Source organism: Phasianus colchicus, chromosome 32 (genome assembly GCF_987193195.1).
Source record: "Phasianus colchicus chromosome 32, bPhaCol1.hap1.1, whole genome shotgun sequence".
Taxonomy (NCBI): Eukaryota; Metazoa; Chordata; class Aves; order Galliformes; family Phasianidae; genus Phasianus; species Phasianus colchicus.
This window is the reverse complement of record NC_143467.1, coordinates 1,999,200-2,023,355: the sequence shown is the minus strand read 5'-3', so window position 1 is coordinate 2,023,355 and position 24,156 is coordinate 1,999,200. Positions and strand designations below refer to the sequence as shown.

At 56.0% G+C, this 24,156-nt stretch overlaps 1 protein-coding gene across 2 annotated transcripts in view; it reads right to left on the bottom strand.

Moving 5' to 3' along the window:
- Positions 1-2,096: 2,096 nt before the first annotated feature.
- PSMC4 (proteasome 26S subunit, ATPase 4) overlaps positions 2,097-24,156 on the bottom strand; it is a 44,798-nt gene continuing 22,738 nt past the window's right edge. For both annotated transcript variants that reach the window (XM_090128210.1, XM_090128209.1), the window contains 7 exons: positions 23,590-23,699; positions 15,361-15,454; positions 11,730-11,897; positions 7,984-8,060; positions 6,658-6,826; positions 3,734-3,789; positions 2,097-2,342 (listed from right to left, as the gene is read on the bottom strand). In XM_090128210.1, coding sequence (XP_089984336.1) covers positions 2,229-2,342; positions 3,734-3,789; positions 6,658-6,826; positions 7,984-8,060; positions 11,730-11,897; positions 15,361-15,454; positions 23,590-23,699 — 788 coding nt within the window. In that variant the 3' untranslated portion in view covers positions 2,097-2,228. The remainder of the gene's footprint in view (positions 2,343-3,733; positions 3,790-6,657; positions 6,827-7,983; positions 8,061-11,729; positions 11,898-15,360; positions 15,455-23,589; positions 23,700-24,156) is intronic.

Genomic DNA, 24,156 nt, shown 5'->3' with positions numbered 1-24,156 from the left:
CATTGACCCCATTGTCCCCAACCCATCCACTCTCACACCAGCAGTGACCAACGGCTGAGCTTTATTGGACCGCCCCGTCCAACCCCAAAACCACCCCACAGAACCCCAAAACCGCCCCATAGGGCCCCATAGAGCCCCATAGGACCCCAAAACCACCCCACAGAACCCCAAAACCGCCCCATAGGGCCCCACACCACCCCATAGGGCCCCATAGAGCCCCATAGGACCCCAAAACCACGCCACAGAACCCCACACCGCCTCATAGAGCCCCACAGAGCCCCACAGCAACCCCAATGTGTCCCCATTGACCCCAATGATCCCACTGACCCTATTGATCCCATTGCCCCCATTGACCCCAATGATCCCATTGACCCCGATGTCCCCATTGCCCCCATATCCCCTGTTGACCCCAATGTCCCCATATCCCCCCATTGACCCCATTGACCCCAATGTCCCCATTGACCCCAATGGTCCCATTGACCCCAACGTCCCCATTGACCCCAATGATCCCATTGACCCCACTGATCCCATTGACACCATTGACCCCAATGACCCCATTGATCCCAATGCCTGCATTGATCCTATTGACCCCATATCCCCCCAGTGACCCCAAGGCAGCAGTGACCAACGGCTGAGCTTTATTGGACCGCCCCGTCCAACCCCAAAACCTCCCCACAGAACCCCAAAACCGCCCCATAGGGCCCCACACCACCCCATAGGGCCCCATAGAGCCCCATAGGACCCCAAAACCACCCCACAGAACCCCAAAACTGCCCCATACGGCCCCATAGAGCCCCACAGCAACACCAATGTGTCCCCATTGACCCCAATGTTCCCATTGACCCCAATGATCCCATTGACCCCATTGACCCCATTGACCCTATTGACCCCAATGTCCCCATTGCCCCCATTGACCCCAATGATCCCATTGACCCCGATGTCCCCATTGACCCCGATGTCCCCATTGCCCCCATATCCCCCGTTGACCCCAATGTCCCCATATCCCCCCATTGACCCCATTGACCCCAACGTCCCCATTGACCCCAATGATCCCATGGACCCCATTGATCCCAATGTCCACATTGACCCCATTGCCCCCACTGACCCCAATGACCCCACATCCCCCATTGACCCCATTGTCCCCAACCCATCCACTCTCACACCAGCAGTGACCAACGGCTGAGCTTTATTGGACCGCCCCGTCCAACCCCAAAACCACCCCACAGAACCCCAAAACCGCCCCATAGGGCCCCATAGGACCCCAAAACCACCCCACAGAACCCCACACCGCCCCATAGAGCCCCATAGAGCCCCACAGCAACCCCAATGCGTCCCCATTGACCCCAATGTTCCCATTGACCCCAATGATCCCACTGACCCTATTGATCCCATCGACCCTATTGACCCCAATGTCCCCATTGACCCCGATGTCCCCATTGCCCCCATTGACCCCATCGACCCCAATGACCCCACATCCCCCAAAGCCCCCCTCCAACCCATCCACTCTCACACCAGCAGTGACCAACGGCTGAGCTTTATTGGACCGCCCCGTCCAACCCCAAAACCACCCCACAGAACCCCAAAACCGCCCCATAGCGCCCCATAGGACCCCAAAACCACCCACAGAAACCCACACCACCCCATAGAGCCCCATAGAGCCCCACAGCACCCCCAATGTTTCCCCATTGACCCCAATGATCCCATTGACCCCAGTGATCCCACTGACCCTAATGATCCCATTGACCCTATTGACCCCAATGTCCCCATTGACCCCGATGTCCCCATTGACCCCAATGTCCCCATTGACCCCAATGTCCCCATTGACCCCGATGTCCCCATTGACCCCAATGGTCCCATTGACCCCAACGTCCCCATTGACCCCAATGATCCCAATGACCCTATTGACCCCATTGATCCCAATGTCCCCATTGACCCCATATCCCCCATTGCCCCTGTTGACCCCACTGACCCCATTGACCCCACATCCCCCATTGACCCCATTGATCCCAATGTCCCCATTGACCCCATTGCCCCCAATGACCCCACATCCCCCATTGACCCCATTGTCCCCAACCCATCCACTCTCACACCAGCAGTGACCAACGGCTGAGCTTTATTGGACCGCCCCGTCCAACCCCAAAACCACCCCACAGAACCCCAAAACCGCCCCATAGGGCCCCATAGGACCCCAAAACCGCCCCATAGCGCCCCATAGCGCCCCCTGCAGGTCACTTGTAGAACTCGTGCTCCTGCTCGTCCTTTTTGATGACGGTCTTGTAGGCCTTCTCAAAGTCTTTGGCCAACACGATGTAACGGTTCTCCCTCACCGCCAGCATCCCGCCCTGATGTCGTGACGGACATTATCGTGACATGGCGACGCCGTCATCGCGACGTCGCACCCCACGTCGACCCCGCAAACCCCCCATCGCTGCGCCGTGACCCCAATGTTTCCCTAGGGCTGATCCCAGCGATGGCCCAAACGCGGCCCCACATCTCCATATCCGCCCCATATCCCACCCCATATCCCCAATATGCCCCATATCCCCATATCCCACCCCATATCACCCCTCACATCCCCCATATTCTACCCCATATCCCCATATCCCACCCCGTATCTCCCATATCCCACCCCATATCACCCCTCACATCCCCCATATTCGACCCCATATCCCCATATCCCACCCCATATCCCCATATCTCCCCCCATATCCCACCCCATATCCCCCCCATATCCCCATTTTCCACCCCATATCTCCCCAAATCCCCCCATATCCCACCCATATCTCCCCATATCCCACCCCATATCCCCATATCCCCCCACATCCCACCCCATATCCCCATATCCCACCCCATATCCCACCCATATTTCCCCATATCCCCCCCCATATCCCACCCATATCCCCCTTCATATCCCCCATATCCCCCTGTATCCCCTCCCATATCCCCCCCCATATCCCCATATCCCACCCCATATCTCCCCATATCCCCCCATATCCCACCCCATATCCCCAAATCCCACCCATATCCCCATATCCCACCCCATATCTCCCCATATCCCCCCATATCCCACCCCATATCCCCAAATCCCACCCATATCCCCATATCCCACCCCATATCCCCATATCCCCCCATATCCCCCCCAATATCCCCATATCCCCCCATATCCCCCCCATATCCCCCCATATCCCACCCCATATCTCCCCATATCCCACCGCATATCCCACCGCATATCCCCATATCCCCCCATATCCCCCCATATCCCACCCCATACCCCCATATCCCCCCATATCCCCCCCCACATCCCACCCCATATCCCCATATCCCCAAATCCATCCCCATATCCCCCCCAATATCCCCATATCCCCCCATATCCCCCCCAATATCCCCCCATATCCCACCCATATCTCCCCATATCCCACCCCATATCCCCAAATCCATCCCCATATCCCCCCCAATATCCCCATATCCCCCCATATCCCCCCCAATATCCCCCCATATCCCACCCATATCTCCCCATATCCCACCCCATATCCCCATATCCCCCCATATCCCACCCCATATCTCCCCATATCCCACCCCATATCCCCATATCCCACCCCATATCCCCATATCCCCCCATATCCCCCCACATCCCACCCCATATCCCCATTTCCCCCCCCATATCCCACCCCATATCCCCATATCCCCATACCCCCCCCATATCCCACCCCATACCCCCCCCAGCCCCCCCCACCTCCTGGCAGATGGAGTTGATGTCGGCTCCTGAGATCTTATCGGGCCGCGCCACGTCTGTGGGGTCGGGGTGAAGGAAAGGGCTGCTGCTCCGGCACACAGGGCCCCACTGACCCCATAGAGACCCCACTGACCCCATAGAAACCCCACAGACCCCATAGAGACCCCATAGAGACCCCACTGACCCCATAGAGACCCCACTGACCCCATAGACCCCACTGACCCCAGAGAGACCCCACTGACCCCATAGAAACCCCATAGACTCCATAGAAACCCCATAGACTCCATAGAGACCCCACTGACCCCATAGAGACACCACTGACCCCATAGAAACCCCATAGACTGCATAGAGACCCCACTGACCCCATAGAGACCCCAGTATCTCTTTAGAGACCCCACTGACCCCATAGAGACCCCACTGACCCCATAGACCCCACTGACCCCAGAGAGACCCCACTGACCCCATAGAAACCCCACAGACCCCATAGACCCCACTGACCCCATAGAAACCCCATAGACTCCATAGAAACCCCACTGACCCCAGAGAGACCCCAATATCTCTTTAGAGACCCCACTGACCCCATAGAGACCACACTGACCCCAAAGAGACCCCACTGATCCCATAGACCCCATTGACCCCAGAGAGACCCCACTGACCCCATAGAAACCCCAATGACCCCATAGAAACCCCACGGACCCCATAGAGACCCCACTGACCCCATAGAAACCCCACTGACCCCATAAAGACCACACTGACCCCATAGAGACCCCACTGACCCCATAGAAACCCCAATGACCCCATAGAAACCCCACAGACCCCATAGACCCCACTGACCCCATAGAAACCCCATAGACTCCATAGAGACCCCAATATCTCTTTAGAGACCCCACTGACCCCATAGAGACCACACTGACCCCATAGAAACCCCAATTAACCCATAGAAACCCCACTGACCCCATAGAGACCCCAATTAACCCATAGAGACCCCACTGACCCCATAGAGACCACACTGACTCCATAGAGACCCCACTGACCCCATAGAGACCCCAATATCTCTTTAGAGACCCCACTGACCCCATAGAGACCCCACTGACCCCATAGACCCCATAGAGACCCCACTGACCCCATAGAAACCCCAATTAACCCATAGAAACCCCACTGACCCCATAGAGACCCCAATTAACCCATAGAGACCCCACTGACCCCATAGAGACCACACTGACTCCATAGAGACCCCACTGACCCCATAGAGACCCCAATATCTCTTTAGAGACCCCACTGACCCCATAGAGACCCCACTGACCCCATAGACCCCATAGAGACCCCACTGACCCCCGAGAGACCCCAATTAACCCATAGAAACCCCACTGACCCCATATAGACCTCACTGACCCCATAGAGACCCCACTGACCCCAGAGAGACCCCAATTAACCCATAGAAACCCCACTGACCCCATAGAGACCCCACTGACCCCATAGAGACCCCATAGACTCCATAGAGACCCCACTGACCCCATAGACCCCATAGAGACCCCACTGACCCCCGAGAAACCCCAATTAACCCATAGACACCCCACTGACCCCATAGAGACCCCACTGACCCCATAGAGACCCCACTGACCCCAGAGAGACCCCAATTAACCCATAGAAACCCCACTGACCCCATAGAGACCCCACTGACCCCATAGAGACCACACTGACTCCATAGAGACCCCAATTACCCCATAGAGACCCCACTGACCCCAGAGAGACCCCAATTAACCCATAGAAACCCCACTGACCCCATATAGACCCCAATTACCCCATAGAGACTCCACTGACCCCATAGAGAGCCCACTGACCCCATAGAGACCCCAATGACCCCACTGACCCCAATGTTCCCAATGACCCCATTCCCCTTAATGTCCCCATTGACCCCAATGTTCCCAATGACCCCATTCCCGTTAATGTCCCCATTGACCCCAATGTTCCCAATGACCCCATTCCACTCAATGTCCCCATTGACCCCATTCCCCTCAATGTCCCCATTGAGCCCATTGCCCCCATTGACCCCAATGCCCCCATTGACCCCAATGTTCCCAATGACCCCAATGTTCCCAATGACCCCATTCCCCTTAATGTCCCCATTGACCCCAATGTTCCCAATGACCCCATTCCCCTCTATGTCCTCATTGACCCCATTACCCCCATTGACCCCAATAACCTGATTACCCCCATAGCCCCCAATGTCCCCATTGACCCCATTGTCCCCAATGACCCGTGACCCCATTCCCCTCAACGCCCCCATTGACCCCAACGCCCCCATTGACCCCAATGCCCCCAATGCCTCCAATGTCCCCATTTACCCCAATGCCCCCATTGACCCCATTCCCCTCAACGCCCCCATTGACCCCAACGCCCCCATTGACCCCAATGCCCCCAATGCCTCCAATGTCCCCATTTACCCCAATGCCCCCATTGACCCCATTGTCCCCATTGACCCCAATGCGCCCATTGACCCCAATGTTCCCAATGACCCCATTCCACTCAACGTCCCCATTGACCCCATTCCCCTCAATGTCCCCATTGACCCCATTACCCCCATTGACCCCAATAACCTGATTAACCCCATAGCCCCCAATGTCCCCATTGACCCCATTGTCCCCAATGACCCGTGACCCCATTCCCCTCAACGCCCCCATTGACCCCAATGCCCCCAATGCCTCCAATGTCCCCATTTACCCCAATGCCCCCATTGACCCCATTACCCCCATTGACCCCAATAACCTGATTACCCCCATAGCCCCCAATGTTCCCATTGACCCCATTCCCCTCAACGTAACCATTGACCCCAATGCCCCCGTTGACCCCATTCCCCTCAACGCCCCCATTGACCCCATTGCCCCAATTGCCCCCATCGACCCCATAACCCCCATTTAGGATACAGTCCTCCAGGTCCACCTCCTCGGAGAGGTTCATTTTCCCAGTGATGGTGGAGAAAATGAGTCGTTTTTGGCGTCGGTCCGGTAACGGGAATTCGATTTTGCGGTCCAATCGGCCGGGACGCAGCAGAGCCGGGTCCAACGTGTCGGCACGGTTAGTGGCCATGATCACCTGGGGACATCGCGGGGACATCGGGGTGATGGGACACCACGGGGACGCTGGGGTCAGTAGGGTTGATGGGGACAATGGGGTCGATGGGGGCAATGGGGTCAATGGGGACATTGGGGTCATTGGGGTGATGGGACACCATGGGGACACTGGGGTCATTAGGGTCGAGGGGGACATTGGGGTCAATGGGGTCGATGGGGACATTGGGGTCATTGGGGTGATGGGACACCACGGGGACACTGGGGTCATTAGGGTCGATGGGGACATTGGGGTCAATGGGGACACTGGGGTGATGGGACACTATGGGGACACTGGGGTCAATGGGGACATTGGGGTCGATGGGGACATTGGGGTCATTGGGGACACTGGGGTCATTGGGGTGATGGGACACCATGGGGACACTGGGGTCATTAGGGTCGAGGGGGACATTGGGGTCAATGGGACACTATGGGGACACTGGGGTCAATGGGGACATTGGGGTCATTGCGGTGATGGGACACCATGGGGACACTGGGGTCATTAGGGTCGAGGGGGACATTGGGGTCAATGGGACACTATGGGGACACTGGGGTCAATGGGGACATTGGGGTCATTGGGGTGATGGGACACCATGGGGACACTGGGGTCATTAGGGTCGATGGGGACATTGGGGTCAATGGGGACATTGGGGTCAATGGGGACACTGGGGTCAATGGGGACACTGGGGTCATTAGGGTCGATGGGGACATTGGGGTCAATGGGGACACTGGGGTGATGGGACACTATGGGGACACTGGGGTCAATGGGGACATTGGGGTCATTGGGGACATTGGGGTCATTGGGGTGATGGGACACCATGGGGACACTGGGGTCATTAGGGTCGATGGGGACATTGGGGTCAATGGGGACATTGAGTTCAATGGGGACATTGGGGTCATTAGGGTCGATGGGGACATTGGGGTCAATGGGGACATTGGGGTGATGGGACACTATGGGGACATTGGGGTCAGTAGGGTCGATGGGGACATCAGGGTGATGGGACACTATGGGGACACTGGGGTCAATGGGGACGCTGGGGTCAATGGGGACGCTGGGGTCAATGGGGTGATGGGACACCATGGGGACACCGTGGGGACACCGTGGGGACAGGGAGGTGACAGGAGGTGGCCATGGGGCCCCACCTTGACGTTGACGTTCTGGTCGAAGCCGTCCATCTGGTTGAGGAGCTCCAGGAGGATCCGCTGCACCTCGCGGTCGGCTGTGGGGACACGGGGGGGGGACAGCGGTGGCACCCGGGGGACGACGGGAGGTCCTCCCAGATGGTCCTCCAAGGAGGTCCTCCAAGGGTCCCCAACCCCAATCCCAAAGCCATCCCATAACATAGGGACAACTTTGGGGTCCCACTTTGGGTCCTTTCGGTGCCCCATTTGGGGTCTCCCCCTCCCCAACTTTGGGTCCTTTCAGTGCCCCCTTTGGAGTCCCTTTTGGGGTCCCATTGTTGCCCCATTTTGGTGCCCCTTTTGGGGTCCCTTTGTACCCCTTTTGGGGTCCTATTTAGGATCCCTTTGTGCCCCATTTCGGTGCCCCACCGGGGGTCCTTTTGCCACCCCTTTTGCTGCCCCATTTGGGGTCTCCCCTTCCCCAACTTAGGGGTCCGTTTCAGGGCCCCATTTGGGCTCCCTTTTGAGCCCCTTTTGGGGTCTCATTTAGGGTCTTTTGAGCCCCTTTTGGGGTCCTATTTAGGATCCCTTTGCGCCCCATTTCGGTACCCCACCAGGGGTCCTTTTCCCACCCCTTTCGCTGCCCCATTTGGGGTCCCTTTTGAGCCCCTTTTGGGGTCCCACTTTGGGGTCCCTTTTGAGCCCCTTTCGGGGTCCTATTTAGGACCCCATTGCGCCCCATTTCAGTTCCCCACCGCCGGTCCTTTTCCCACCCCTTTCGGGGTCCTATTTGGGGTCCCTTTTGAGCCCCATTTGGGGTCTCCCCCTCCCCAACTTGGGGGTCCCACTTTGGGGTCCCTTTTGAGCCGCATTTGGGGTCTCCCCCTCCCCAACTTTGGGTCGTTTCGGTGCCCCCTTTGGGGTCTCATTGTTGCCCCACTTCGGTGCCCCTTTCGGTGCCCCTTTCGGGGTCCCTTTTGGGGTCCCATTGTTGCCCCATTTCAGTGCCCCTTTTGGGGTCCCTTTGTGCCCCATTTCGGATCCCATTGCGCCCCATTTCAGTTCCCCACCGCCAGTCCTTTTCCCACCCCTTTTCTGCCCCATTTGGGGTCCCTTTTGAGCCCCATTTGGGGTCTCCCCCTCCCCAACTTTGGGGTCCCACTTTGGGTCCTTTCGGTGCCCCTTTTGGGGTCCCTTTTGAGCCCCATTTGGGGTCTCCCCCTCCCCAACTTTGGGTCCTTCCGGTGCCCCCTTTGGGGTCCCTTTTGGGGTCCCACTGTTGCCCCATTTCGGTGCCCCCTTTGGGGTCCCTTTGTGCCCCATTTCGGATCCCATTGCGCCCCATTTCAGTTCCCCACTGCCGGTCCTTTTCCCACCCCTTTTCTGCCCCATTTGGGGTCCCTTTGTGCCCCATTTGGGGTCTCCCCCTCCCCAACTTGGGGGTCCCACTTTGGGGTCCCTTTTGAGCCCCTTTTGGGGTCCTATTTAGGACCCCATTGCGCCCCATTTCAGTTCCCCACCGCCGGTCCTTTTCCCACCCCTTTTCTGCCCCATTTGGGATCCCTCCTTCCACCCCATCCGCTCTCCCATTGCCTCCCCTTTCAGACACCTTTCAGCGCCCCCCCTTTTGGGCTCCCATTTAGGATCCCTTTGTGCCCCATTTCGGTGCCCCACCGGGGGTCCTTTTGCCACCCCTTTTGCTGCCCCATTTGGGGTCTCCCCTTCCCCAACTTGGGGGTCCCTTTCAGTGCCCCATTTGGGTCCCTTTTGAGCCCCATTTGGGGTCTCATTTAGGGTCCTTTGAGCCCCTTTTGGGGTCCTATTTAGGATCCCTTTGCCCCCATTTCGGTACCCCACCGGGGGTCCTTTTCCCACCCCTTTCGCTGCCCCATTTGGGGTCCCTTTTGAGTCCCTTTTGGGGTCCCACTTTGGGGTCCCTTTTGAGCCCCTTTTGGGGTCCATTTAGGACCCCATTGCGCCCCATTTCAGTTCCCCACTGCCGGTCCTTTCCCCACCCCTTTTCTGCCCCATTTGGGATCCCTCCTTCCACCCCATTCGCTCTCCCATTGCCTCCCCTTTCAGACACCTTTCAGCGCCCCCCCTTTTGGGGTCCCATTTAGGATCCCTTTGTGCCCCATTTCGGTGCCCCACCGGGGGTCCTTTTGCCACCCCTTTTGCTGCCCCATTTGGGGTCTCCCCTTCCCCAACTTGGGGGTCCGTTTCAGTGCCCCATTTGGGGTCCCTTTTGAGCCCCATTTGGGGTCTCCCCCTCCCCAACTTTGGGGTCCCACTTTGGGTCCTTTCGGTGCCCCATTTGGGATCCCTTTTGGTGCCACATTTGGGGTCTCCCCCTCCCCAACTTTGGGTCCTTCCAGTGCCCCCTTTGGAGTCCCTTTTGGGGTCCCATTGTTGCCCCATTTCGGTGCCCCTTTTGGGGTCCCTTTTGGGGTCCCACTGTTGCCCCATTTCGGTGCCCCTTTTGGGGTCCCATTGTGCCCCTTTTGGGGTCCATTTAGGACCCCATTGCGCCCCATTTCAGTTCCCCACCGCCGGTCCTTTTCCCACCCCTTTTCTGCCCCATTTGTGATCCCTCCTTCCACCCCATTCGCTCTCCCATTGCCTCCCCTTTCAGACACCTTTCAGCGCCCCCCCTTTTGGGGTCCCATTTAGGATCCCTTTGTGCCCCATTTCGGTGCCCCACCGGGGGTCCTTTTGCCACCCCTTTTGCTGCCCCATTTGGGGTCTCCCCTTCCCCAACTTGGGGGTCCCTTTCAGTGCCCCATTTGGGTCCCTTTTGAGCCCCATTTGGGGTCTCATTTAGGGTCCTTTGAGCCCCTTTTGGGGTCCTATTTAGGATCCCTTTGCCCCCATTTCGGTGCCCCACCAGGGGTCCTTTTCCCACCCCTTTCGCTGCCCCATTTGGGATCCCTTTTCTGCCCCATTTGGGGTCTCCCCCTCCACACCTTTGGGTCCTTTCGGTGCCCCATTTGGGGTCCCATTGTTGCCCCATTTGGGGTCTCCCCCTCCCCAACTTGGGGGTCCCACTCTGGGGTCCATTTTGAGCCCCATTTGGGGTCTCCCCCTCCCCAACTTTGGGTCCTTCCAGTGCCCCCTTTGGAGTCCCTTTTGGGGTCCCATTGTTGCCCCATTTCGGTGCCCCTTTTGGGGTCCCTTTTGGGGTCCCACTGTTGCCCCATTTCGGTGCCCCTTTTGGGGTCCCTTTGTGCCCCATTTCGGATCCCATTGCGCCCCATTTCAGTTCCCCACCGCCGGTCCTTTTCCCACCCCTTTCGCTGCCCCATTTGGGATCCCTTTTCTGCCCCATTTGGGGTCTCCCCCTCCCCCATTTGGGGTCCCTTTTGAGCCCCATTTGGGCTCTCCCCCTCCCCAACTTGGGGGTCCCAATTTGGGGTCCATTTTGAGCCCCATTTGGGGTCTCCCCCTCCCCAACTTTGGGTCCTTTCGGTGCCCCATTTGGGGTCCCATTGTTGCCCCATTTCGGTGCCCCTTTTGGGGTCCCACTGTTGCCCCATTTCGGTGCCCCTTTTGGGGTCCATTTCGGACCCCATTGCGCCCCATTTCAGTTCCCCACCGCCCGTCCTTTTCCCACCCCTTTTCCGCCCCATTTGTGATCCCTCCTTCCACCCCATCCGCTCTCCCATTGCCTCCCCTTTCAGACACCATTCAGCGCCCCCCCCCTTTTTGGGCTCCCAAATTTGGGGGTGGGGGGATCTTTCCCCCCTCCCTCCCCACTTTGGGGTCCCCACCTCCGGTCTGCGCGTCGAAGCGCTTGGTGGCGATGGCGTCGATCTCGTCGATGAAGATGATGGCGGGCGCGTTTTCCTTGGCCAACCTGAAGACGTCCCTCACCATGCGAGGACCCTCCCCCAAATATTTCTGCACGAACTCCGAGCCCACCACCCGGATAAAGGCAGCTGGGGGGGGGGTGGGGAGGGAGAAAGAAAGGGTCAACCCTAAAAACCCCTAATAGACATCCCGTATCATCCCAAAGGGTCCCGTAACCTTGGTGTGATTCAGAAAGACCCCAAAACCCCCCCAAAAAAATCCCCAAAGGTCCCAGAAACACCATAAGACTCCCCCGAAGATCCCATAAGACCCCCAAAGACCCCATACCCACCCCAAAGACCCCGTAACCCCCACAAAGATCCCCAAAGACCCCATAAACCCCATAAGACCCCCCAAAGATCCCATACCCACCCCAAAGACCCTACAACCCCAAATAATCCCCTCAAAGACCCCATACCCACCCCAAAGATCCCATAACCCCAAATAAGACCCCAAAAGACCCCATAACCCCCCAAAAATCCCCAAAGGTCCCATAAACCCCATAAGACTCCCCCAAAGACCCCATAAGACCCCATAAGACCCCCAAAGACCCCATACCCACCCCAAAGATCCCATAACCCCGCTAAAGACCCCAGACCCAGCCCATAACCTCATATACACCCCAAAGATCCCATAACCCCCCTAAAGACCCCATACCCACCCCAAAGATCCCATAACTGCCCTAAAGACCCCATACCCACCCCAAAGATCCCATAACCCCCCTAAAGACCCCATACCCACCCCATAACCCCAAATAATCCCCTCAAAGACCCCATAACCACCCCAAAGACCCCATAATACCAAATAAGACCCCCAAAGACCCCATAAGCCCCAAAAATCCCCAAAGGTCCCATAAACCCCATAAGACCTCCCAAAGACCCCATACCCACCCCAAAGACCCTATAACACCAAATAAGACCCCAAAAGACCCCAAAACCCCAAAAAAATCCCCAAAGGTCCCAGAAACACCATAAGACTCCCCCAAAGATCCCATAAGACCCCCAAAGACCCCATACCCACCCCAAAGACCCCGTAACCCCCACAAAGATCCCCAAAGACCCCATAAACCCCATAAGACCCCCCCAAAGATCCCATACCCACCCCAAAGACCCTACAACCCCCGTAAAGATCCCATAACCCCAAATAAGACCCTAAAAGACCCCAGAACCCCAAAAAAATCCCCAAAGGTCCCATAAACCCTATAAGACCTCCCAAAAACCCCATAAGACCCCCAAAGACCCCAGACCCAGCCCATAACCCCATATACACCCCAAAGATCCCATAACCCACCCCAAAGACCCCATACCCACCCCAAAGATCCCATAACTGCCCTAAAGACCCCATACCCACCCCAAAGATCCCATAAACCCCCCTGAAGACCCCAGACCCACCCCATAACCACCCCAAAGACCCTACAACCCCAAATAATCCCCCTGAAGACCCCATACCCACCCCAAAGATCCCATAATACCAAATAAGACCCCCAAAGACCCCATAAGCCCCCAAAATCCCCAAAGGTCCCATAAACCCCATAAGACCCCCCAAAGACCCCATAACCCACCCCAAAGACTCCCAAACCCACCCCAAAGACCCTATAACACCAAATAAGACCCCCAAAGACCCCAGAACCCCCAAAAAATCCCCAAAGGTCCCATAAACCCCATAATACCCCCAAAGACTCCATAAGACCCCCAAAGACCCCATACCCACCCCAAAGATCCCATAACCCCCCTAAAGACCCCAGACCCACCCCATAACCTCATATACACCCCAAAGACTCCATAAGACCCCCAAAGACCCCATACCCACCCCAAGAGTCCCATAACCCCCATAAACCCCCAAAAGATCCCATGACAACCCCATAACCCCATACCCACCCCAAAGATCCCATAATCCCCCCAAAGACCCCATACCCACCCCATAACCCCCCATAAGACCCCCTAAGACCCCATAACCCCCTGACCCCATAGTGATCCCATAAGGACCTCATACCCCCCCCCCATAGTGACCCCATAGTGACCCCATAGCCCTCCAACCCCATAGTGACCCCATACCCCCACCATAACCCCACAGTGACCCCATACCCCCTCCACAACCCCAGTGACCCCATAATGACCCCATACCCCCTCTACCACCCCACAGTGACCCCATAGTGACCCCATACCCCCCCCAAACCCACAGCGACCCCACAAAAACCCCATAAAGACCCCATACCCCCCCCAACCCCATAGTGACCCCATAGTGACTCCATACCCCCCCAACCCCATAATGACCCCATAGTGACCCCATACCCCCTCCACCACCCCAGTGACCCCATACCCCCTTCACAACCCCACAGCGACCCCATACCCCCTCCACAACCCCACAGCGACCCCATAATGACCCCAAACCCCCTCCACCACCCCACAGTGACCCCATACCCCCTCCACAACCCCACAGCAACCCCATAATGACCCCATACCCCCTCCACCACCCCACAGCGACCCCATACACCCCCGACCCCACAGCGCCCCCACAAAAGCCCCATAGTGATCCCATACCCCCTCCACAACCCCACAGTGACCCCATAGCCCCTCCACAACCCCACAGTGACCCCATAGTGACCCCATACCCCCTCCACCACCCCACAGTGACCCCATACCACCTCCACAACCCCACAGCGACCCCATACACCCCCGACCCCACAGCGCCCCCACAAAAGCCCCATAGTGATCCCATACCCCCTCCACCACCCCACAGTGACCCCATACCCCACCAACCCCATAATGACCCCATAGTGACCCCATACCCCCTCCACAACCCCACAAAGACCCCATAGTGACCCCATACCCCCACCATAACCCCACAGCGACCCCATACCCCACCAACCCCATAATGACCCCATAGTGATCCCATACCCCCTGCACCACCCCACAGTGACCCCATACCCCCACCATAACCCCATAGTGACCCCATACCCCCTCCACAACCCCACAGTGACCCCATAGTGACCCCATACCCCCTCCACAACCCCACAGCGACCCCATAGTGACCCCATACCCCCTCCACAACCCCACAGTGACCCCATACCCCCCCCCAACCCCACAGCGACCCCACAAAAACCCCATAATGACCCCATACCCCCCCCAACCCCATAGTGACCCCATAGTGACCCCATACCCCCTCCACAACCCCGCAGCGACCCCATACCCCCTCCACAACCCCACAGCGACCCCATAGTGACCCCATACCCCCTCCACCACCCCACAGTGGCCCCATAGTGACCCCATACTCCCCCAACCCCATAATGACCCCACAGTGACCCCATACCCCCTCCACAACCCCACAGCGACCCCATAGTGACCCCATACCCCCACCATAACCCCATAGTGACCCCATACCCCCTCCACCACCCCACAGTGACCCCATACCCCCTCCACAACCCCACAAAGACCCCATAGTGATCCCATACCCCACCAACCCCATAATGACCCCACAGTGACCCCATAGCCCCCGACCCCACAGCGCCCGCACAGAAACCCCACAAAAACCCCACAAAAACCCCGTACCCACCGGTGGTGTGATGCGCCACGGCCTTGGCCAGCATGGTTTTCCCGCAGCCCGGCGGTCCGTACATCAGCACCCCGCGAGGGGGGTCGATCCCGATCTGCGACCCCATAAGGACACCGTGTGACCCCATAAGGACGCCATGGTGACCCCACAAGGACACCGCAGGCACCCCATAAGGACAGCACATGACCCCATAAGGACACCATGGTGACCCCATAAGGACAGCACATGACCCCATAAGGATGCCATGGTGACCCCATAAGGACACCGCAGCTACCCCATAAGGACACCGTGTGACCCCATAAGGATGCCATGGTGACCCCACAAGGACACCGCAGCCACCCCACAAGGACACCGCAGCCACCCCATAAGGACACCGTGTGACCCCATAAGGATGCCATGGTGACCCCACAAGGACACTGCAGCCACCCCATAAGGAAACCGCGTGACCCCATAAGGATGCCATGGTGACCCCATAAGGACACCGTGTGACCCCATAAGGACGCCATGGTGACCCCATAAGGACACCGCAGCCACCCCATAAGGACACCCCGTGACCCCATAAGGATGCCATGGTGACCCCACAAGGACACCGCAGAGACCCCATAAGGATGCCATGGTGACCCCATAAGGACACCGCAGCCACCCCATAAGGATGCCATGGTGACCCCACAAGGACACCGCAGCCACCCCATAAGGACACCGCAGCCACCCCATAAGGATGCCATGGTGACCCCACAAGGACACCGCAGCCACCCCATAAGGACACCGCAGCCACCCCATAAGGATGCCATGGTGACCCCACAAGGACACCGCAGCCACCCCATAAGGACACCGCAGAGACCTCATAAGGACAACGCGGCGACCCCATAAGGACACCGCAGAGACCCCATAAGGACAGCACATGACCCCATAAGGACAGCACATGACCCCATAAGGATGCCATGGTGACCCCATAAGGACACCGTGTGACCCCATAAGGACGCCATGGTGACCCCATAAGGACACCGCAGCCACCCCATAAGGACACCACACAGACCCCATAAGGACACCACACAGACCCCATAAGGACGCCACACAGACCCCATAAGGACAGCACATGACCCCATAAGGACGCCATGGTGACCCCACAAGGACACTGCAGCCACCCCATAAGGAAACCGCGTGACCCCATAAGGACGCCATGGTGACCCCATAAGGACACCACAGCCACCCCACAAGGACGCCATGGTGACCCCATAAGGACAGCGCAGCCACCCCACAAGGACACCGCAGCCACCCCATAAGGACAGCACATGACCCCATAAGGATGCCATGGTGACCCCATAAGGACACCGCAGCCACCCCATAAGGACACCATGGTGACCCCATAAGGACAGCACATGACCCCATAAGGATGCCATGGTGACCCCATAAGGACACCGCATGACCCCATAAGGACACCGCAGCCACCCCATAAAGACACCACATGACCCCAGAAGCCCCACAAACACCCCATAGCACCATAACCCCCCCAAAGACCCCATAACCCCCCTAAAAACCCCATAACCCACCTGCTTGTAGAGCTCGAAGTGCGTGAGCGGCAGCTCCACCCCATAACCCCATACAAACCCCATAACCCCATACAAACCCCATACAAACCCCATAACACCCCATAACCCACCTGCTTGTAGAGCTCGAAGTGTGTGAGCGGCAGCTCCACCCCATAACCCCATACAAACCCCATACAAACCCCATACAAACCCCATACAAACCCCATAACCCCATACAAACCCCATAACCCCATACAAACCCCATAACCCCATACAAACCCCATAACACCCCATAACCCCATACAAACCCCATAACACCCCATAACCCCATACAAACCCCATACAAACCCCATAACACCCCATAACCCCATACAAACCCCATACAAACCCCATACAAACCCCATACAAACCCCATACAAACCCCATAACCCCATACAAACCCCATACAAACCCCATACAAACCCCATACAAACCCCATGACCCCATACAAACCCCATACAAACCCCATACAAACCCCATAACACCCTATAAGCACCTGCTTGTAGAGCTCGAAGTGCGTGAGCGGCAGCTCCACCCCATAACCCCATACAAACCCCATAACCCCATACAAAGCCCCATAACCCACCTGCTTGTAGAGCTCGAAGTGCGTGAGCGGCAGCTCCACCCCATAACCCCATAACCCCATAACCCCATACAAACCCCATACAAACCCCATAACCCCATACAAACCCCATACAAACCCCATACAAACCCCATAACACCCCATAAGTACCTGCTTGTAGAGCTCGAAGTGTGTGAGCGGCAGCTCCACCCCATAACCCCATACAAACCCCATACAAACCCCATACAAACCCCATAACACCCCATAACCCCATACAAACCCCATATCACCCCATAAGCACCTGCTTGTAGAGCTCGAAGTGCGTGAGCGGCAGCTCCACCCCATAACCCCATACAAACCCCATAACCCCATACAAACCCCATACAAACCCCATAACCCCATACAAACCCCATACAAACCCCATAACCCCATAGAAACCCCATACAAACCCCATAACCCCATACAAACCCCATAACCCCATACAAACCCCATACAAACCCCATAACACCCTATAAGTACCTGCTTGTAGAGCTCGAAGTGCGTGAGCGGCAGCTCCACCCCATAACCCCATACAAACCCCATACAAACCCCATAACACCCCATAACCCCATACAAACCCCATACAAACCCCATACAAACCCCATACAAACCCCATACAAACCCCATAACCCCATACAAACCCCATACAAACCCCATAACCCCATACAAACCCCATAACCCCATACAAACCCCATACAAACCCCATACAAACCCCATACAAACCCCATAACCCCATACAAACCCCATACAAACCCCATACAAACCCCATACAAACCCCATAACCCCATACAAACCCCATACAAACCCCATAACCCCATACAAACCCCATACAAACCCCATAACCCCATACAAACCCCATACAAACCCCATACAAACCCCATAACCCCAATGACCCCACCTGCTTGTAGAGCTCGAAGTGCGTGAGCGGCAGCTCCACCCCATAACCCCATACAAACCCCATACAAACCCCATATCACCCTATAAGCACCTGCTTGTAGAGCTCGAAGTGGGTGAGCGGCAGCTCCACCCCATAACCCCATACAAACCCCATACAAACCCCATAACCCCATACAAACCCCATACAAACCCCATAACCCCATACAAACCCCATACAAACCCCATAGAAACCCCATAACAGCCCATAACCCCATAAGCACCTGCTTGTAGAGCTCGAAGTGCGTGAGCGGCAGCTCCACCCCATAACCCCATACAAACCCCATACAAACCCCATACAAACCCCATACAAACCCCATAACACCCTATAAGCACCTGCTTGTAGAGCTCGAAGTGTGTGAGCGGCAGCTCCACCCCATAACCCCATACAAACCCCATAACCCCATACAAACCCCATACAAACCCCATACAAACCCCATACAAACCCCATAACACCCTATAAGCACCTGCTTGTAGAGCTCGAAGTGTGTGAGCGGCAGCTCCACCCCATAACCCCATACAAACCCCATAACACCCCATAACCCCATACAAACCCCATAACCCCATAACCCCATACAAACCCCATACAAACCCTATAAGCACCTGCTTGTAGAGCTCGAAGTGCGTGAGCGGCAGCTCCACCCCATAACCCCATACAAACCCCATACAAACCCCATACAAACCCCATACAAACCCCATAACACCCCATAACACCCTATAAGTACCTGCTTGTAGAGCTCGAAGTGCGTGAGCGGCAGCTCCACCCCATAACCCCATACAAACCCCATACAAACCCCATAACCCCATACAAACCCCATACAAACCCCATACAAACCCCATAACCCCATACAAACCCCATACAAACCCCATACAAACCCCATACAAACCCTATACAAACCCCATAACCTACCTGCTTGTAGAGCTCGAAGTGCGTGAGCGGCAGCTCCACCCCATAACCCCATACAAACCCCATAACACCCCATAACCCCATACAAACCCCATACAAACCCCATAACACCCCATAACCCCATACAAACCCCATACAAACCCCATACAAACCCCATACAAACCCCATAACCCCATACAAACCCCATACAAACCCCATACAAACCCCATACAAACCCCATGACCCCATACAAACCCCATACAAACCCCATACAAACCCCATAACACCCTATAAGCACCTGCTTGTAGAGCTCGAAGTGCGTGAGCGGCAGCTCCACCCCATAACCCCATACAAACCCCATAACCCCATACAAACCCCATACAAACCCCATACAAACCCCATACAAACCCCATAACCCCATACAAACCCCATACAAACCCCATACAAACCCCATACAAACCCCATACAAACCCCATAACCCCATACAAACCCCATACAAACCCCATACAAACCCCATAACACCCCATAACCCCATACAAACCCCATATCACCCCATAAGCACCTGCTTGTAGAGCTCGAAGTGCGTGAGCGGCAGCTCCACCCCATAACCCCATACAAACCCCATAACCCCATACAAACCCCATACAAACCCCATACCCCCATACAAACCCCATAACCCCATAGAAACCCCATACAAACCCCATAACCCCATACAAACCCCATAACCCCATACAAACCCCATACAAACCCCATAACACCCTATAAGTACCTGCTTGTAGAGCTCGAAGTGCGTGAGCGGCAGCTCCACCCCATAACCCCATACAAACCCCATAACACCCCATAACCCCATACAAACCCCATACAAACCCCATAACACCCCATAACCCCATACAAACCCCATACAAACCCCATACAAACCCCATACAAACCCCATAACCCCATACAAACCCCATACAAACCCCATACAAACCCCATACAAACCCCATGACCCCATACAAACCCCATACAAACCCCATACAAACCCCATAACACCCTATAAGCACCTGCTTGTAGAGCTCGAAGTGCGTGAGCGGCAGCTCCACCCCATAACCCCATACAAACCCCATAACCCCATACAAACCCCATACAAACCCCATACAAACCCCATAACCCCATACAAACCCCATACAAACCCCATACAAACCCCATACAAACCCCATAACCCCATACAAACCCCATACAAACCCCATACAAACCCCATAACACCCCATAACCCCATACAAACCCCATATCACCCTATAAGCACCTGCTTGTAGAGCTCGAAGTGCGTGAGCGGCAGCTCCACCCCATAACCCCATACAAACCCCATAACCCCATACAAACCCCATACAAACCCCATACAAACCCCATAACCCCATAGAAACCCCATACAAACCCCATAACCCCATACAAACCCCATAACCCCATACAAACCCCATACAAACCCCATAACACCCTATAAGTACCTGCTTGTAGAGCTCGAAGTGCGTGAGCGGCAGCTCCACCCCATAACCCCATAACCCCATACAAACCCCATACAAACCCCATAACCCCATACAAACCCCATACAAACCCCATAACCCCATACAAAGCCCCATAACCCACCTGCTTGTAGAGCTCGAAGTGCGTGAGCGGCAGCTCCACCCCATAACCCCATAACCCCATAACCCCATACAAACCCCATACAAACCCCATAACCCCATACAAACCCCATACAAACCCCATAACCCCATACAAACCCCATACAAACCCCATAACACCCCATAAGTACCTGCTTGTAGAGCTCGAAGTGTGTGAGCGGCAGCTCCACCCCATAACCCCATACAAACCCCATACAAACCCCATACAAACCCCATAACACCCCATAACCCCATACAAACCCCATATCACCCCATAAGCACCTGCTTGTAGAGCTCGAAGTGCGTGAGCGGCAGCTCCACCCCATAACCCCATACAAACCCCATAACCCCATACAAACCCCATACAAACCCCATAACCCCATACAAACCCCATACAAACCCCATAACCCCATAGAAACCCCATACAAACCCCATAACCCCATACAAACCCCATACAAACCCCATAACCCCATACAAACCCCATAACCCCATACAAACCCCATACAAACCCCATAACACCCTATAAGTACCTGCTTGTAGAGCTCGAAGTGCGTGAGCGGCAGCTCCACCCCATAACCCCATACAAACCCCATAACCCCATACAAACCCCATACAAACCCCATAACCCCATACAAACCCCATACAAACCCCATAACCCCATACAAACCCCATACAAACCCCATACAAACCCCATAACCCCAATGACCCCACCTGCTTGTAGAGCTCGAAGTGCGTGAGCGGCAGCTCCACCCCATAACCCCATACAAACCCCATAACCCCATACAAACCCCATACAAACCCCATAACCCCATACAAACCCCATACAAACCCCATAACCCCATACAAACCCCATACAAACCCCATACAAACCCCATAACCCCAATGACCCCACCTGCTTGTAGAGCTCGAAGTGCGTGAGCGGCAGCTCCACCCCATAACCCCATACAAACCCCATACAAACCCCATACAAACCCCATACAAACCCCATAACCCCATACAAACCCCATACAAACCCCATATCACCCTATAAGCACCTGCTTGTAGAGCTCGAAGTGGGTGAGCGGCAGCTCCACCCCATAACCCCATACAAACCCCATAACCCCATACAAACCCCATACAAACCCCATAGAAACCCCATAACACCCCATAACCCCATAAGCACCTGCTTGTAGAGCTCGAAGTGTGTGAGCGGCAGCTCCACCCCATAACCCCATACAAACCCCATAACCCCATACAAACCCCATAACACCCCATAACCCTATAACCACCCTATAACCCACCTGCTTGTAGAGCTCGAAGTGCGTGAGCGGCAGCTCCACCCCATAACCCCATACAAACCCCATAACACCCCATAACCCCATACAAACCCCATAACCCCATACAAACCCCATACAAACCCCATACAAACCCCATACAAACCCCATAACCCCATACAAACCCCATAACACCCCATAACCCCAATGACCCTATAACCCACCTGCTTGTAGAGCTCGAAGTGCGTGAGCGGCAGCTCCACCCCATAACCCCATACAAACCCCATAACCCCATACAAACCCCATACAAACCCCATACAAACCCCATACAAACCCCATACAAACCCCATACAAACCCTATAAGCACCTGCTTGTAGAGCTCGAAGTGCGTGAGCGGCAGCTCCACCCCATAACCCCATACAAACCCCATACAAACCCCATACAAACCCCATAACCCCATACAAACCCCATACAAACCCCATAACACCCCATAACCCCATACAAACCCCATAACCCCATACAAACCCCATAACCCACCTGCTTGTAGAGCTCGAAGTGCGTGAGCGGCAGCTCCACCCCATAACCCCATACAAACCCCATACAAACCCCATACAAACCCCATACAAACCCCATACAAACCCCATAACCCCATACAAACCCCATACAAACCCCATAAAAACCCCATAACCCCATACAAACCCCATACAAACCCCATACAAACCCCATACAAACCCCACACCCACCTGCTTGTAGAGCTCGAAGTGTGTGAGCGGCAGCTCCACCCCATAACCCCATACAAACCCCATAACCCCATACAAACCCCATACAAACCCCATAGAAACCCCATAACACCCCATAACCCCATAAGCACCTGCTTGTAGAGCTCGAAGTGCGTGAGCGGCAGCTCCACCCCATAACCCCATACAAACCCCATACACACCCCATACAAACCCCATACAAACCCCATAACACCCTATAAGCACCTGCTTGTAGAGCTCGAAGTGTGTGAGCGGCAGCTCCACCCCATAACCCCATACAAACCCCATACAAACCCCATACAAACCCCATAACACCCCATAACACCCCACACCCACCTGCTTGTAGAGCTCGAAGTGCGTGAGCGGCAGCTCCACCCCATAACCCCATACAAACCCCATAACCCCATAACCCCATACAAACCCCATACAAACCCCATAACACCCCATAACCCCATACAAACCCCATACAAACCCCATAACACCCCATAACCCCATAAGCACCTGCTTGTAGAGCTCGAAGTGCGTGAGCGGCAGCTCCACCCCATAACCCCATACAACCCCCATACAAACCCCATACAAACCCTATAACCCACCTGCTTGTAGAGCTCGAAGTGTGTGAGCGGCAGCTCCACGGCCTCGCGCACCTCCTGTTTCTGGATGTCCATCCCGCCGATGTCGGCGTACATCACGTCCGGCTTCTGCTCTGCGCCCGCAGCACAGCGCAGCGTTGGGGGGGGGGCAAGGGGGGGGGGGGAACCAAATGGGGGCACCCCAAAATGGGGGGGGAACCAAATGGGGGGGGGGGACCAAATGGGGGGGGGGGACCAAATGGGGGGGGGGGGATCCCAAATGGGAAGGATCCCAAATGGGGGGCAGACACAAATGGGAGGGGATCCCAAATGGGGGGGGGATCCCAAAATGGGGTGGATTCCAAATGGGGGGGGGGATCCCAAATGGGGGGGGAACCAAATGGGGGGGGTCCCAAATGGGGGGCAGACACAAATGGGAGGGGATCCCAAATGGGGCGGGGATCCCAAATGGGGGGGGGATCCCAAATGGGGGGATCCCAAATGGGGGGGGGGAACCAAATGGGGGGATCCCAAATGGGGGGGGGGAACCAAATGGGGGGGGGAACCAAATGGGGGGGGGATCCCAATTGG